Source organism: Pseudonaja textilis, chromosome 1, assembly GCF_049901715.1.
Source record: "Pseudonaja textilis isolate UNSWEBS1 chromosome 1, rPseTex1.2, whole genome shotgun sequence".
Classification (NCBI taxonomy): Eukaryota; Metazoa; Chordata; class Lepidosauria; order Squamata; family Elapidae; genus Pseudonaja; species Pseudonaja textilis.
Genome location: NC_141990.1, coordinates 143,784,732 through 143,799,172, shown reverse-complemented (window position 1 = coordinate 143,799,172; position 14,441 = coordinate 143,784,732). Strand labels below are relative to the sequence as shown.

At 38.7% G+C, this 14,441-nt stretch overlaps 1 protein-coding gene across 6 annotated transcripts in view; it reads right to left on the bottom strand.

Annotated features, from left to right (window-relative positions):
• FBXW11 (F-box and WD repeat domain containing 11) overlaps nt 1-14,441 on the bottom strand; it is a 92,829-nt gene that overhangs the window by 24,048 nt on the left and 54,340 nt on the right. For all 6 annotated transcript variants that reach the window (XM_087918600.1, XM_087918608.1, XM_026710335.2 and 3 more), the window contains 2 exons: nt 11,340-11,402; nt 9,476-9,701 (listed from right to left, as the gene is read on the bottom strand). In XM_087918600.1, the coding sequence (XP_087774726.1) occupies nt 9,476-9,701; nt 11,340-11,402 (289 nt within the window). The remainder of the gene's footprint in view (nt 1-9,475; nt 9,702-11,339; nt 11,403-14,441) is intronic.

Below are 14,441 nucleotides of genomic sequence, written 5' to 3'. Positions count from 1 at the left end.
AGCAATTAATCCAGACTGCACGGAAATACAAGGCTGTGCTGCCCACATGGCCCGTGGGAACACAAGACTTGCATTCCTTGCATTGCGGATAACATGAGGTAGTGAGGGGAGGGAGGAAATGGTGGAGGGGGAAACTTGCTCCACGCACCTGGCCTGGCCACCAGGCTACTTCTTTCCATTTCTTTCTTCTTCTGCTTTTGGCTGCATGCAAGGAAAGCAGCAAAAGTCTTTCTTTCTCTCCCCCAAACTCAGCCAGAAATGAGTCTTTGGGACCCTGCAAGGCATCCTGCTCCAAGAGGCCGCGCGGGCAAAGACTCATTTCTGGCAGTGTTTGGGGGAGAGAAAGAAAGACTTCTGCTGCTTTCCTTGCATAAGCCAAAAGTCTCTCTCTCTGCCCCTGAGAACGGAGCTGGGGACGGTATCCTGCTATCCCCAATAAAGAAGGATTGATTGGTAGGAAAACAGGGTGGGGGAATTTTCCTGCAGATTTTTTATTGGGATTTTCCCAAGGTCTCTGGTCTAAGGGATTTAAAATTATGAGTTTGGTGGTCCCTGAGGTCCAAAAGGTTGTCAACTCCTGTTTTAAGTGACTTTCTACCCTATATTTCTTTAAACAAGGAGGCACTGGCTGTTGCTACAATTAGCTTCTGTTCCTTGAGCAACTCTGGCTCTCAGGCTCCCACGTTATCCTCCTTTCCATTCTCTTCCTTTCCCCTCCCCTCTGTATCTGGAACCATCCCTCTTTTTTTTTCCTGATTCGGACAGATAAAGGGAGATGTGGTATGTGGCACAGTGAGAATCGTCTGGCAGTTCCCACACCCTGCACCCCCTTCCAGTTTCATTGCCCAAATGTGTTTTCTTTTTTAAAGTACAACTGATGAGATACTTCTATCTCTCTCTTCTACCAAATACTATACCCCCCTCCCTCAGTGTCAGAAACCTTGCTGATTGCCAAAGCTCAACTGTGCGACCTGGCTTAAAACACACTACAAACGGAAATGGGGAAGGACACTGGTGCGCTGCCTTTTAAGGCCATTCAATATTTGAGGAGTCCTTGCAATTCCTTTAAAAACAAAAGTCCTATTTCTTTCTTCAAGTAACCAAAATGTGCCCTACTTCAAATCCCTTCATCCTACTGATACTGGAAAGAAGGATAAGAGGTGGGAAAATCTTCTCGAAAGAGAGAATGGTGAGAAAACATCCCCACCATTTTTAGGGTGGTCAAAAGCAGTATAAGTGATTTGTGCTGTGATCTCCAGTAGTAATGGCAATGGGGCATTCTTATGATGATGACCAGCTGAGCATTTGCTTGAGGCTATTCCCTAGGAGATGTGGAGTTGCCTGAAACTCCTGGGTGGTTTGAACTCATTGTTTGAACAAATGAGTTCTCTTGATGTAGGGAGGAACTCACATTAAGGAACAAAGAAGGACTTTTTAGACAAAAAGAACACTAAAACAGTGTTGAAATCTTGACAAAGGAGGTCAGTTGAATAACCCCCAGGAAACCATATTCTACAGCACACCTGTCAAACTGGCGGCCCGCGGGCTGGATGAATCACGTGCAGGCCACACCACCGCGGATCCACAAAGACAAAAACCATCACAATATGTCACATGACACTATCAAATTTGACACCTGTGTTCTACAGCAGTGGCCCCCAACCTTTTTTGTGCCGCAGCCCGGTACCGGCATCACAAAATCATCCGCAGCCCGGTACCAGCATCAGCACGCATGGCAAGACGAGCCGAGCGACCGGCCAGCCAGCCGTCCCCTGCCACCTTCAACTCCTCCTTTGTACCTGTGTCGATGGGCTTTGGGACGGCTTTGGGACGGTCGCTTGGCTCGCCTTGCCATGCGTGCTGAAAGAATCCTCGCCTTAGTTTTGTTCGGCCGCCCGATGAAACTAAGGCGCGAGGATTCTTTCAGCACCCAAATGCCGCTTTCTACCCGGAAAAGCTCACTGGAAGCACTTTTTCATCAAAACAAGATGGCGGTGCCCAGCAAACCAGCGGCCCGGTAGAAATTGTTCCATGGACCGGTACCGGTCCGGAGACCGGTGGTTGGGGACCCTGTTCTACAGCCTCTGTGGAATGAGGAAGAACTGCAGGAGACCTGTAGGTTTGCCAATCAGAGGCTTGGTGACAGATATGGTACGAGAGGTAATTCTTGACTTCTCCTCTGACCCGAGGCCAACACAAGTCATGAGGAAAACTGTAAAAGCATAGTTCCCAAGGCACAATCAGAGATATCAATCTGTAAAGTGGCAGGCAGGTATTGGATGGAGATGGACTGAAATGGATTGTCAGTTTGGATTGGAAGCTCGCTTAAAGGGGATATTTTTCTTGATTAAACAAGCCAATAGTATGGTCAAAATCATAGTAGTATGGTAAATGTGGGAAAATCTCAGGAAATGCTCTATGTCTTCACTGCCAAGGCAACGCTGAGTTTATTTTAATCGGCTATATCAAAAAGCCTCCAGGGGAAATGATAGCTCTGATATAGCTAACACAGTTAATATAAGTAAGTGAAAGGCATATTTCTCTAGCTTAGCATAGAGAATGTTGTCATGAAGGCATTTAAAAAAAACCCACTCAAACTTGATTATGGAGAGAATGAGCCTCTAAGTAAATCCGCAAATCATCTAAATATGCTATCAACAACTCATCCAGAAAATCATAGCATGCATGATTATATGTCTTTCAAAAACTGACAGATTGTTTACCAATCCTAAAGGCGTTACTGCATATTCAAACTTTCACAGAAGGACATTTTTGTATAAACAAAGCTGTAAGCTTTTCTGAAATATTCCATACTAAAAATTAATATTTTCTAAGAGTTCAAAAATTTGGAGAAAAGGGTAATACAGGATTACCTGAAGGAAATATCCTATTTTTGAAAAAAAGAAGAAAAAAAAAGCTGAGTGAACAACTAAGGAAATCAGAAGGACAGATAAAAGCCTTTCTGTAAAGTCTTCTTAATATCTTAAGAAAGTTTCTTTAATGTCATTCTTAATAAATCTCATTTCAGAGAAATGCGTTCTTGGGAATAAAGACCTGTAGGTGTACCCTGGTACTACTCTGAGTAAAGCAGTGCAACTAGAATAACTTGATGTCAACGCATTTTTTCCGCATTTGGGCTCCACTTGGCTTTGAGTCGCCCTAGGCAGAGAGACCCTAAGGGGTGGAGATTGCATTAATTTCCCAACAATCCAGATCAAAAGCATTGAGGGAATATACTGGTGAAATTCACATTCCCTGAAATACTTCAGATAAGGGGAATTAGCAAGCCACCCTTGGGCAGAAGGGCCAGGCTCTCCTTAGTATAAACACTGGCCTCATATGCAAGGCTGAATTTTTTCTCTAGCAATGAAATGCAACTCTGCTTGCTTCCAATTGTACAGAGTGGACGGGGGAGGGAAAAGAAAGGAAAAGGAACAGGGTTGCCTTTCCTTCCCAAACTGCAGTTTTTATAAATATTTGAAAAATGTATATGGAAAAGAGAATCAAATTAACTTTTGAAAAATGCAGATACATCATGACTATAAAGAAAAGTAAATGCATTTCATGCAAGTGATTATGGGTATACACATTGCCAAGTGGAACCATTTTCAATAAAAAAAGTAGTGTATTGTGTTTCAAGTTTGAAACCCATTTTTTAAATTCGGAACAGTTCCTCTGCGTTCGAAACATGCTGTTTAAATCACTTTAAATGCCTCCCAAATTCGAAACAAAACCATTCTGAAGTTGAAATACTTCCTAAGTGACCAATCCCTTAGACAGCGTTTTGAATTCAGGACATGCATTTTGAACGTAAGATAAACATCAAATGGCGTGTACTCGGTATTGAATTTAAAATATTTTGCACAACCCTACCAGACAGCTAATAATACAGAGAGGAAAAAAATAGAGAAGGCCAAAGAAAAGAAAAGTAAGAAGTTAAAAGATGGATAGCGGGGATGAATCTGGGGAACATAAAGCAGCAGCAGGTCAGGAAAAATGTTTAATAAAAAATTATAGACTGCGAAGGAAATGGATCATTAAGAAAGTACTGAAAATAAAAGAAATGGCTCTTGTTCCAAGTGATGGAAAGAGCACTAGGGTGGGGGAAAGAAAATTAAGAGTCAACTATTGCAACAGGGTAGCTAGCTTATACACAATGGAGAGAGAAAAGATAAAACAAGACAAGAAGATAGCATGAAGAAACCTAAAAATCAGAATCAAAAGCTAATGACAACCATCATGAAAAGCCAGCACACAGGCAGAGAATGAATCACTAGCATAGTCTTCATCCATTTATCATTCTTATACATTTGGCTAAATATTACAGAAAGTCAATAAAAACAAGGTTTTCTTCAGTTCTCTCTCTTTTTAAAGCATCACTGAAGGAGTGACAACAATATTAATGATAAATTGATATTTCAGGGGACATAAGAAAGCTGGTTACTTTAAATCATTTCAATAAATGTAATCAAATAATGTCAAACTGCCCTGATTGATTTGATTATATTGCCATCAAGTTGCTGTTGAACCACGCAGACATTCTCCAAGATGATCTGTCCCTAATCACCTGTCCTTCAGGTCTTTTAATGATGGTTTTCGGATGATTGACTCCCAAAAGCAGACTTTGTCCATCATTACAACTGTCTCACTGACAATTCTATGCCTGGTTGTTGTACCTATTATGATTAGTTTGGTCTTTCTGTTTTAACTTTAGTCCCATTTTTATTGTACTTCTTGATACTATTATTTATGGTTCAGTCAGCCAGATGTTCAGACTGCATTTGGCATTTTTATCCACCTATTAAGTCCTTTCCAAGGACCTAGGATAGGCAGATGTGGATATTGATGGTTGTTAGAACCAACTTTTGCAGGAAAAGGATGGAAGCTGTTCTGAGTAAAGTTGGTTTTTGCAACTGACGGATGGTAAATTTATCAGTGCTGATGGACTTTAAGTGGTGCTCCAGTGGTTTTCGGATTGCACCCAAAAGTGCCTATTTATCTGAAACGGCATAGGATTTTCTGTTTGAGCAGGGATTGGACTAGGAAACTCCAAGGACCCTTCTAATCCTGTTATTACTGTCGGCATTACCTTTGCTTTCTTTTGCCGCAATCATTCTATTTCTATTTGCAGGTCTTTGTGTTGTTGTTATTATTATTATTATCAAAAACAACAGTGTACACAGCAAACGAGACAACTGCTGGGTTTCGTATCACAAATCACTAGTCAAACACTTCCCAAGTGTTTAGGACTATGTGATGTATCGGTGGATTATGTGAGCAGATCCCAGTAAGGTGGCTTTCTGCAGCTGACCAATGGTGATTTTGTCAGCACCAATTGTTTTTAAGTGCTTGCCTAGGTCTTTAGGCACAACATCCAGTGTGCCGAGTTCCACTGGAACCACCTGCACTGGTTTACGCCAGAGTCTCTGCAGTTTGATTCTCAAGTCCCGATATCTGGCGACTTTTTCAAGTTGTTTCTCGTCGATTCTGCTATCATCAGGTATGGCAATGTCGACGATCCACACTTTTTTATCACCACCATCATCATCATCATTATGAATCTTTAGTGAGATTCACAGCCTTTGGGGCTGGTTGATAGCTCAACAGCTCGAGTCCTAATGAAGGACCCAGGAACTGTTAAGGTAGCATCAGAGGATATAAGCTGTTCCAAGTAGGGTGTTTTTTTTGTAGAATCAGGGTATTCAAGTCTGAATAATAACAACAACAATAATACTAATAATACTAATTCTAATAATGAGGATGATGATGATGTGTGCCAGTCAGCCAGAAGTTCAGACTGAGTTTGGCATTTTTGTCTACCTATCAAGTCTTTACCAAGGACCTGGGATAGGCAGATGTGGATGTTTGATGGTGTTACAGATATCTATTGTTGTTGTTGTTGTTGTTGTTGTTGTTGTTGTTATTTCATTAAACATGAAACTGAGTCAACTGAACATTTAAAAATGTATCACAAATGTCATTGGCTGGTGCTGATGGTTGATACAGGTTGCTGCCAGCATCCTAGATATCATCATCATGATGATGATCATCCATTACACAGTCAGGCAGATGTTCAGACTGGGTTTGGCATTTTTGTCTACCTATCGAGTCCTTATCAAGCACCTGGGATAGGCAAAGCTGGATGTTTGATGGTGTTACAGATATCGCCGCAGGATAGAAGCTGTTCCAAGCAAAGCTGCCTTCTGCAATTGACTGATGGCAAATTTGTCAATGCCTATCGTGTTCAAGTGGTGTTCCAGTTGTTTTGGGACTGCATCCAAGGCACCTATTACTATTGGTACTACCCTTGTTTGCCTTTGCCGTAGTCGTTCTATTTTGTATTTGTTATCTTCTCCAGTTCTTTCTCTTCTCTTCTGCTGTCTCCAGGCACTGCCATATTCACTATCCAGATTTCTTTTTGTTTTTCTTATCAACAACTGTTAAGTACGGGGTGTTATGTGGCAGGTGCCTATCTGTCTGGATTCTAAAGTCCCAAAGCAATTTAACTTTTTCATTTTCTATGACTTTTCTATTTTATGGTCCCACCAGTTCTTGCTTACAGGCAAATGATATTTCTTGCAGATCTTCCAATGCACCATTGTTGCTACTTTGTCATACCGCTGCTGTAGTCATTTCATACAATCTTCTTGCAGCAGCTTACCAAGTGGTCCACTGTTTCTTCAGCTTATTTGCATAGGCAGAACGTACTGTCTGTTCCTGTCTTCTCAATTCTGGCTTTGTATACATTTGTCCTTAAGGCTTGGTCTTGCGCAGCCAGAATTAATCCCTCAGTCTTTTTCTTTAACTTTCCTGCTCTTAGCCATTTCCTTTTTCAGTATTCCTGATTTTAGCCAGTTCCAAGTAAACTTTTGGTCAGCTTTGCCTTCAATACTTTTCAGGTATTGGCCATGCATACTTCTGCTTTTCCAATTTTCAGTTTGCTTCTCAATTGTTTCTTTTTTGTATTCAGCTTTTGACTTGGTTGTCTTCAAAAGGTCTCCTTTATGTATTTCCTTAATCATTAGCGCTTCACTTTTCTGGATGTAGTCATTCAAGCTGTGTCATCATCATCATCATCATCATCATCATCATCATCATCATCGATTTAATCTTCAATTCAATTCACAGTCTGGGACTGGTAAGAAGCTAACAAGTCCTAACCAAGGACCTAAGAGCTGTTACGATAACATTTGAGTATATAGGCAGTTCCAAGTAAGGAGTTTGTTTTTTTTGCAAAGTCAGTATATTCAGGTCTAATAAATTTGAAATGTCCATGTATCAGGCAACCCTTTGGGGTATTGCTCCAAGGGCTCCTGTTACTATTGGTACAGTCATTGATTTTTTTTCCTCCACAATTGCTTAACTTTAATTTGCAGATTGTGATATTTCATTATTTTTCCCAGCTGTTTCTCTTCAATTCGTGCATCACCTGGTACTGCAATATCAATGAACCAGATTTTCTCTTTTCTACAATAGTGATGTCAGGTAGATTGTGCACCAGATGTTTTTCTGTTTGGATTCAAAAGTTCTGCAAGATCTTGACATATTCATTTTCAAGAATTTTCTCAACTTGATGTTCCCAGGAATTTTTGCTGCATTCCAACCCAAACTTCAGGCAAAACTTCCGATGTATAATTTTGGCAACTCAATCATAACCAGGTAGATAATCAGTCTGTGAGACTTTCCTGCAGCCACTGATAATATATCTACTGTTTCATCTTTATCATTGCATAAGCAATATTTTCTGTTATTACTGGCATGTTGAATTTTTGCTTTCACAGAATTAGTCTGCAAGGCTTGTTTGTTCTTGAGCAGTCAAATTATTATCATTATCATTATTAATCATCACACAGTCAGCCAGATGTTCAGACTGGGTTTGGCATTTTTGTCTACCTATCGAGTTCTTACCAAGGACCTGGGATAGGCAAATCTGGATGTTTGATGGTGTTACAGATATCGCCGCAGGATGGAAACTGTTCCAAGTAAAGCTGCCTTCTGCAATTGACTGATGGCGAGTTGTCAATGACAATGGTGTTCAAGCGGTAGTCCAGTTATTTTGGGATTGCACCCAAAGTGCCTATTACTATTGGTACTACCCTCGCTTGCCTTTGCCACAGTCGTTCTATTTCTATTTGAAGGTCTTTGTTTTGTTATCTTCTCCAATTCTTTGTCTTCTATTCTACCTGCACTGCCACATCCACTATCCACACTTTATTGTTTTTCTTATCGATATAACTGTTAAGCCAAGAGTGTTATGTGGCAGGTGCCTGTCTGTTTGAATTTTATAGTCCCAAAGCAATTTAACTTCTTCATTTTCTATGACTTTCTCTATTTTATGGTCCTACCAGTTCTTGCTTACAGGCAAATGATATTTCTTGCAGATCTTCCAATGCATCATTGTTGCTACTTTGTCATGCCACTGCTTACAGTCAATCTGTGAGATCTTCTTGCAGCATCTTACCAGGTGGTTCACTGTTTCTTCAGCTTCTTTGCATAAGTGGCATTTACTGTCTGTTATTATTGTCACCATCGCCATCATCCTCATCAATTTAATCTTCAATTTGATTCAGTCTGGTAAAAACTCTTGCTGTTGTTATTGTTATTATTAGCCACCCACACCTCAGTTTGAGACAACTCTATTACCAAAGCTTACAGAACACTTGCATTTTTCAGCTTGCAGAGTAGTGTCATCAATATACCACAGGATATTGATGTTTCTTCCTCAGTTTTGAAAATATGCTCATCTTCTTCTAACCCAGTTTGCCTTAATATAAAGTTAGCATATAGGTTGAATAATTAAGAGGACAGTATACAGTGAGAATATGTCTCACTCCTCTGCAACCTGAAACCAGTCTGTTTCATCATATTTTGTTTGTAATGTGTCTTCCTGATTTGTTTATAGGTTTCATCTGAGGACAATGACATGTTTTGGGATTCCCCTTTTCTAAATACATTCCACAGCTTGACCAAGTTGGAGGGTCTACAATGAACTTATTTCCATGTAACTATTTAGAATCTGGTAATTAGGCTGTTCTGAACAACTAATCCCACACACACTTTTTTCTTCAAAAGTGCCGAACAGAACACTAACAACAATGGATGTAAAATTTTAAAGTAAGAGAGAGGGAGGAAAAACCCCCCTGATTGCCTTACTTCCAAACAAGATTTCAATAGCAGCTAGGAAAAGCACATATAAGTAAAATAGAGTAAAATCCTCTATAAACCAAATTCTTTGTCAAGGTTCAAAATTAGGGAAAGCCTTAATGTAGTAATTTACAACCACTCCATTTAAAACATATAGTTCAAAATCTATCTTTAAATGGAACAATACTGGCATCCAGTGGCCATCACAATTATTCAGAATGGAGTACAAAGCATATAATCATTCCTTCAGTGATGAATAAAATTTGTTAAGTTTGTAATGTAATCTAGCCGCTTTATTTTACATTTCATTACAACACGCAACAAAACCTACCTGGTAAAGCAGTGATAAAATCCCTTTGCAGCATGGGTTTTAAGTAGGAATTAATATGTCCATGCTGATAGTGACACATTCGTGAAATGAGGTGTTCCACAAATTCAACCTGATCTGATTCAGACCACTGGTCAAAATACTTAATACACAAGTCTTTTTCCTTTTCGTAATTTCCTTCAGATGGCCGTTTCCTTGAAACTATTACAGATGAAGTTCCATTGCTTATCTGTATTATGAAAACACAAACAGAAAAAAAAACGTTTCCTCTTTAACTTTTAGAATACTGTATTGCAGATATTCTATTACAGATATTAATAGCAAATAGCCTAGTTATCCACATTTTGCATGTGATACATTTCGTCTAAACAGTTTGATTCACTTCCAAGAAACACCAATTGCTATGCTTTTTCCCCAATCCTGAATGAGAAATTTCTTATCACCTGATACATTCTTTATATACGTTTCCATCTGGTTTTCATTATAAAAATTAGCAACTGAAATACTGTCACTAGATTTATTCTACCCCCTCCCCCAATACAGAATAAATACTTCATTTTTAATAAAATTCTTGACAGTAATTAAAAGCCTCATCTATTCATCACAGTAACTGTGGCTAGACAGTAATTAAAAGCCTTATCTATTCATCACAGTAACTGTGGCTAACCAAGTTGTTACTAACATGCAACGTATACTAAAGTACAAACTTCAGACATAATATGTAAAGTTTGGGCACACTGTGCAAAGTTTCACACGCATTATGTGAAGATGTAGCTTTCTGAAAAGACTCTAATGCTGAGAATGGGTGGGAAGAATGCAAACAAGAGGACAACCAAGAGCAAAATCCTGTAGATGGACTCAGTTATGATGAAGATGAGGGCGCTATTGGAAGATTTGAAAGAACAGGTTAGGGATGGTTCTGTTGGTTGCTAGGAATGGAAAACAACTTGATGGCAGATAATCAAATACAAATATTTGCCAGAACATTTTACAATTTTATACAAGCAAACTCTTCTTAAGAACTGCCAGTTGTTACAAAAAAAAGCTCTAATTAAAAAAAAAAGGCCTGAATGGATTTGATCATGTACCAAATCAATAAATGTTTGTTTGTATAACCGATATAAAGTCAAGGACTAATTAAACATTGTTGTTTGGTATTGTGAAGTCTGGTTAGACAATTCCAACCTCTACACTGTGAATACAAAATAAAATAAATATCAAATGTCAAGTAAATGCTTATCTCCACAGCTATTAATCTTAATGTTGGAAAGGTTAATAATGGCAGCAATGCTCATGGTCTCTCATATAGCCGTGCACATTTCTATTTTTGTACCTACAGCACCACCTAGTGACTATAGAGAACTATGAGATCAGCTGCAGAAGAAAAAAAAAATCAAAGAAAGTGAAGAGAATTCAGAATATGTAAGCAGAGAATCTGGAATGTAAGGAAGGTGGGCATAAAAATGAGGAACCCATAGTATGGATCAATGTACCCGTTAGGACAACAGACTAATAAACAACTATAAAGAACTTTGGATGAACTTCTTGGGGCCCAAGTGATCAAGCAAAAATTTTTTAGCAATTCTATCTTGTTTGTTATTAGCATTAGCAATATATTCAATAGTATACTAAATAAAACCAGCATCAAAGAAAACACTTCCACAATAACTATGTAAAAGAGGGGTGTCAAACTCACGTCATCACGGCGGTGTCACATGATGTATCGGAACTTTTCCCCCCTTCAATTAAACCAGGCATGGGCGTGGCCAGCGCATGATGCATCTGGCCTGTGGGCTGGGAGTTTGACAGCCCTGATGTAAATTATTAAAGATAATATTAAACATAAGGAAATTTGAATCAAGCCTACCTGCCACAATGTGTTTTTCTTTGGAGACTCATCTTCATTCTGATCCTCCATTACTGATGTGTTCTGGGAAAAAAAGAAGAAATACAATTGTATTTTCTTCTGTGAACTTTTCAATATGTCACATCTTTTTTGAGACATACCCGCATATTATACAATCCTATAATAGTTGCTACACATAGTAGGAGAATTGCTAGCCATTACTTAACTTTACTACAAATACAAGCATTTATTAAAGAGGGGGAGGCATTCTTTTTTAATAGCTGAAATGCAGCATTTCAGTAGTCCATCTTAAATGAGAGCCTAAAATAAAGTAATTAATGTGTAATAAAAGCTACTAAACTGTTTGCCTGCAGCACTATCACATTTATCTAACCTTCTTATCAGATTTAAGACTTGGATTTCAAGTCAAACTTCTCAAAATATATCTACAGCAATAATTAGTACATGAAGATATACACCAAAGCAAGGAAGAAATATCTTATGTGGGGGAACAAGAGAACAGGAAACACTGAAAAAGCAACAGCAGAAAATAATTCAAACATAGTCGTGTGAAGAAGTAGCCCCATGTAGAATTTTTTTCAAACACATATGGATATAGTAATATTTTATCTTTATTCAAACAGTATATAGAAATAAAAGTGATGTAATTGTACAAAACTATGAAGAATAAATGTTGCAATCATTTATTTAACGTCAAATTAATAGACATATCATTTCCTTCTGTGGAAAAAATAAAGACACCCGTTGGCAGAAACAGTATGTGGTACTGTTCCCTTTGACACCTCATACCTTATCCCAGGGGTGGGCAATTAGTTTTCTCAAGGGGCCACATAGGAAACTGGGACTGTCGTGGAAGAGTGAACCAATAGGGCTCTATGCAAAGGCACATACACATGCACATATGTAAACTGAAAAAAAAAAAAGCAGTTGCCTTCAAAATAAAAATAATGCAGTTGTACGGCACGCATGATATTCACTTATTTACATTTGATTTCTAACTTCCAACTGACCTCAGGTAGGCTGGATGTAGCATGAGGGCTGTGAAATGCCCCGATCTGTCTTACATTGCAACAGTCTATCAGTGTCTGACATTGACTAAGAGGAATTTCCCCCCTCCATTCCACTATGTAGGATCTTTTCAGCTATGCAATCTATTTCTAGTAACCCTTTTTTTTTTTTTTTTTCCTAACCATTCCTTGGGGAATTTGCCAAAATGTTTAGGATCATAAACATGTTGCAAGGTCCACTTTCGGATGAATTTTAGTCTCCTGACAGTTGTTCTCATACACTACTCTCAAGCACCCTCTGATACAATGAAGAATTCATAGTGAAGTCTGTGATGGACAGAGGCCCAGGTCCCAATGCAGCCACATAGCCCCAAACCATAACATCTCTACCACCATGCTTTTGGGTTGGTATCAGGTTCTTCTAGAGAAAGGTGCTGTCTTTGGTTTTCACCGAACATGTAGCCAAATAAGTTCATCTTTGCCTCATCTGTTCACAGCACACTCTTCCAGAAGATCTGATCTTTCAAGGGTTCATGAGCAAACTTGCCTTGCCCTGATCTTCTTTCTGGACAGCAAAGGTTCCTTCTTGGCACACCTCCCATGTGGATCTAATTTTTGCAACTTCCTTATAATGATAGAACCATGCATTTTGATATCAATGGAAGCAAGAGCTCCTATAGGTCCCAGCATGAAATTCTAGGGTTCTTATTAGAGATTTCTTTTAATATCATGTGTTCTGCTCTTGGCCTGAACTTGTTGAGGCAGTCTGGCCTCTGGGCAAGCTGACAGTTATTTGAAAACTTTTCCACTTATAGAAGACCTTCTGGACAGTGGAATGACTGATGCCCAATTTTGTGGCCGGCTTTTAAAAACCTTTCCCAAGCTCAAAGGCATCTATAAACTTTATGCTGGTCTCAGAGAGCATTTTCAATGTAAGCATGGTGACATCACACTTGCTTTAACAACAAAGAGCAACTCAAGGTAAATGTCCGAGGTTTCAGTAAGACCCGTTCCTCCTTAATGATATTCTAATGATTTGCATCTGATGTGGACAGTGCACTTGATTCTAATTTTAGTTACTTCAAGTAGTGATAAATATACACGGACTTCTCAATTTATGACTTTTATTTAATGACGGTTCAAAGTTAGGATGGTGCTTTAAAAAAGTGACTAAGACCAGTCTTCACACTTTCAACTGTTGCAGCATCCCTGCAATCATGTAATCAAAATTTGGGCGTTTGGCAACCGGCATGTATTTATGAGGGTTGCGAGCACTCCAGGGTCATCTGATTACCATTTTCAACCTTCCCAGGAGACTTACAACAATAAGTCAATGAAGGACGCGATTGTGATTCACTTAATGGAGATTCATTTAACAATTGCCGCAAAATAGGGAGTGTGATTCAGTTAATGACTGCATTGCTTAGTGACAAACATTCAATTATAGTCATAAATTGAAGACTACCTGTAGAGATTTTACTTATTCTTTTTACACGGAAAATCTGCATCTAGATTTACTTAAGTTATACAATGGACTACAAAATGTAAGTGGTGCATGGTATTTATTATATCTCCCTTATTTGTCAATATTGCTGAAGACCAAACACCTGTATGTTGAAATATGTTGGAAAAAGTCAAAAAGTTTCACATGACAAATATTTAAACACAATGGATGATCTTAAAATCTCTCTTTGACTGGAAAGAAATTATGAAGAGCCAGTCTACACATCAGCTTGTCATTTCACTAGAGCCATTGCCTTCACTTTTAGCAAGCAGTCTTTAGTTCGCTATTTCTTCCCCGTAAGTCTTAAATGACTACTTTACTCTGGACACTGAATCCCAGCTACAGTTGAGCAGTCTCTTTCTAATGAACCTGACTGCCAATGAATTATTTTATAAGTCCATTATTAACATCATCAACAAACCCCCCGAAATAAAATATAATTAAATATAGCAATTTGGAGAGAGAGAGAGAGAGAGAGAGAGAGAGAGAGAGAGAGAGAGAGAGAGAGAGAGAACATACAAAAACATTAACAAATGGAAATCTAGCTAAATATCATTTATAGTGTATTATTATAGCCAAATATTAGGATTG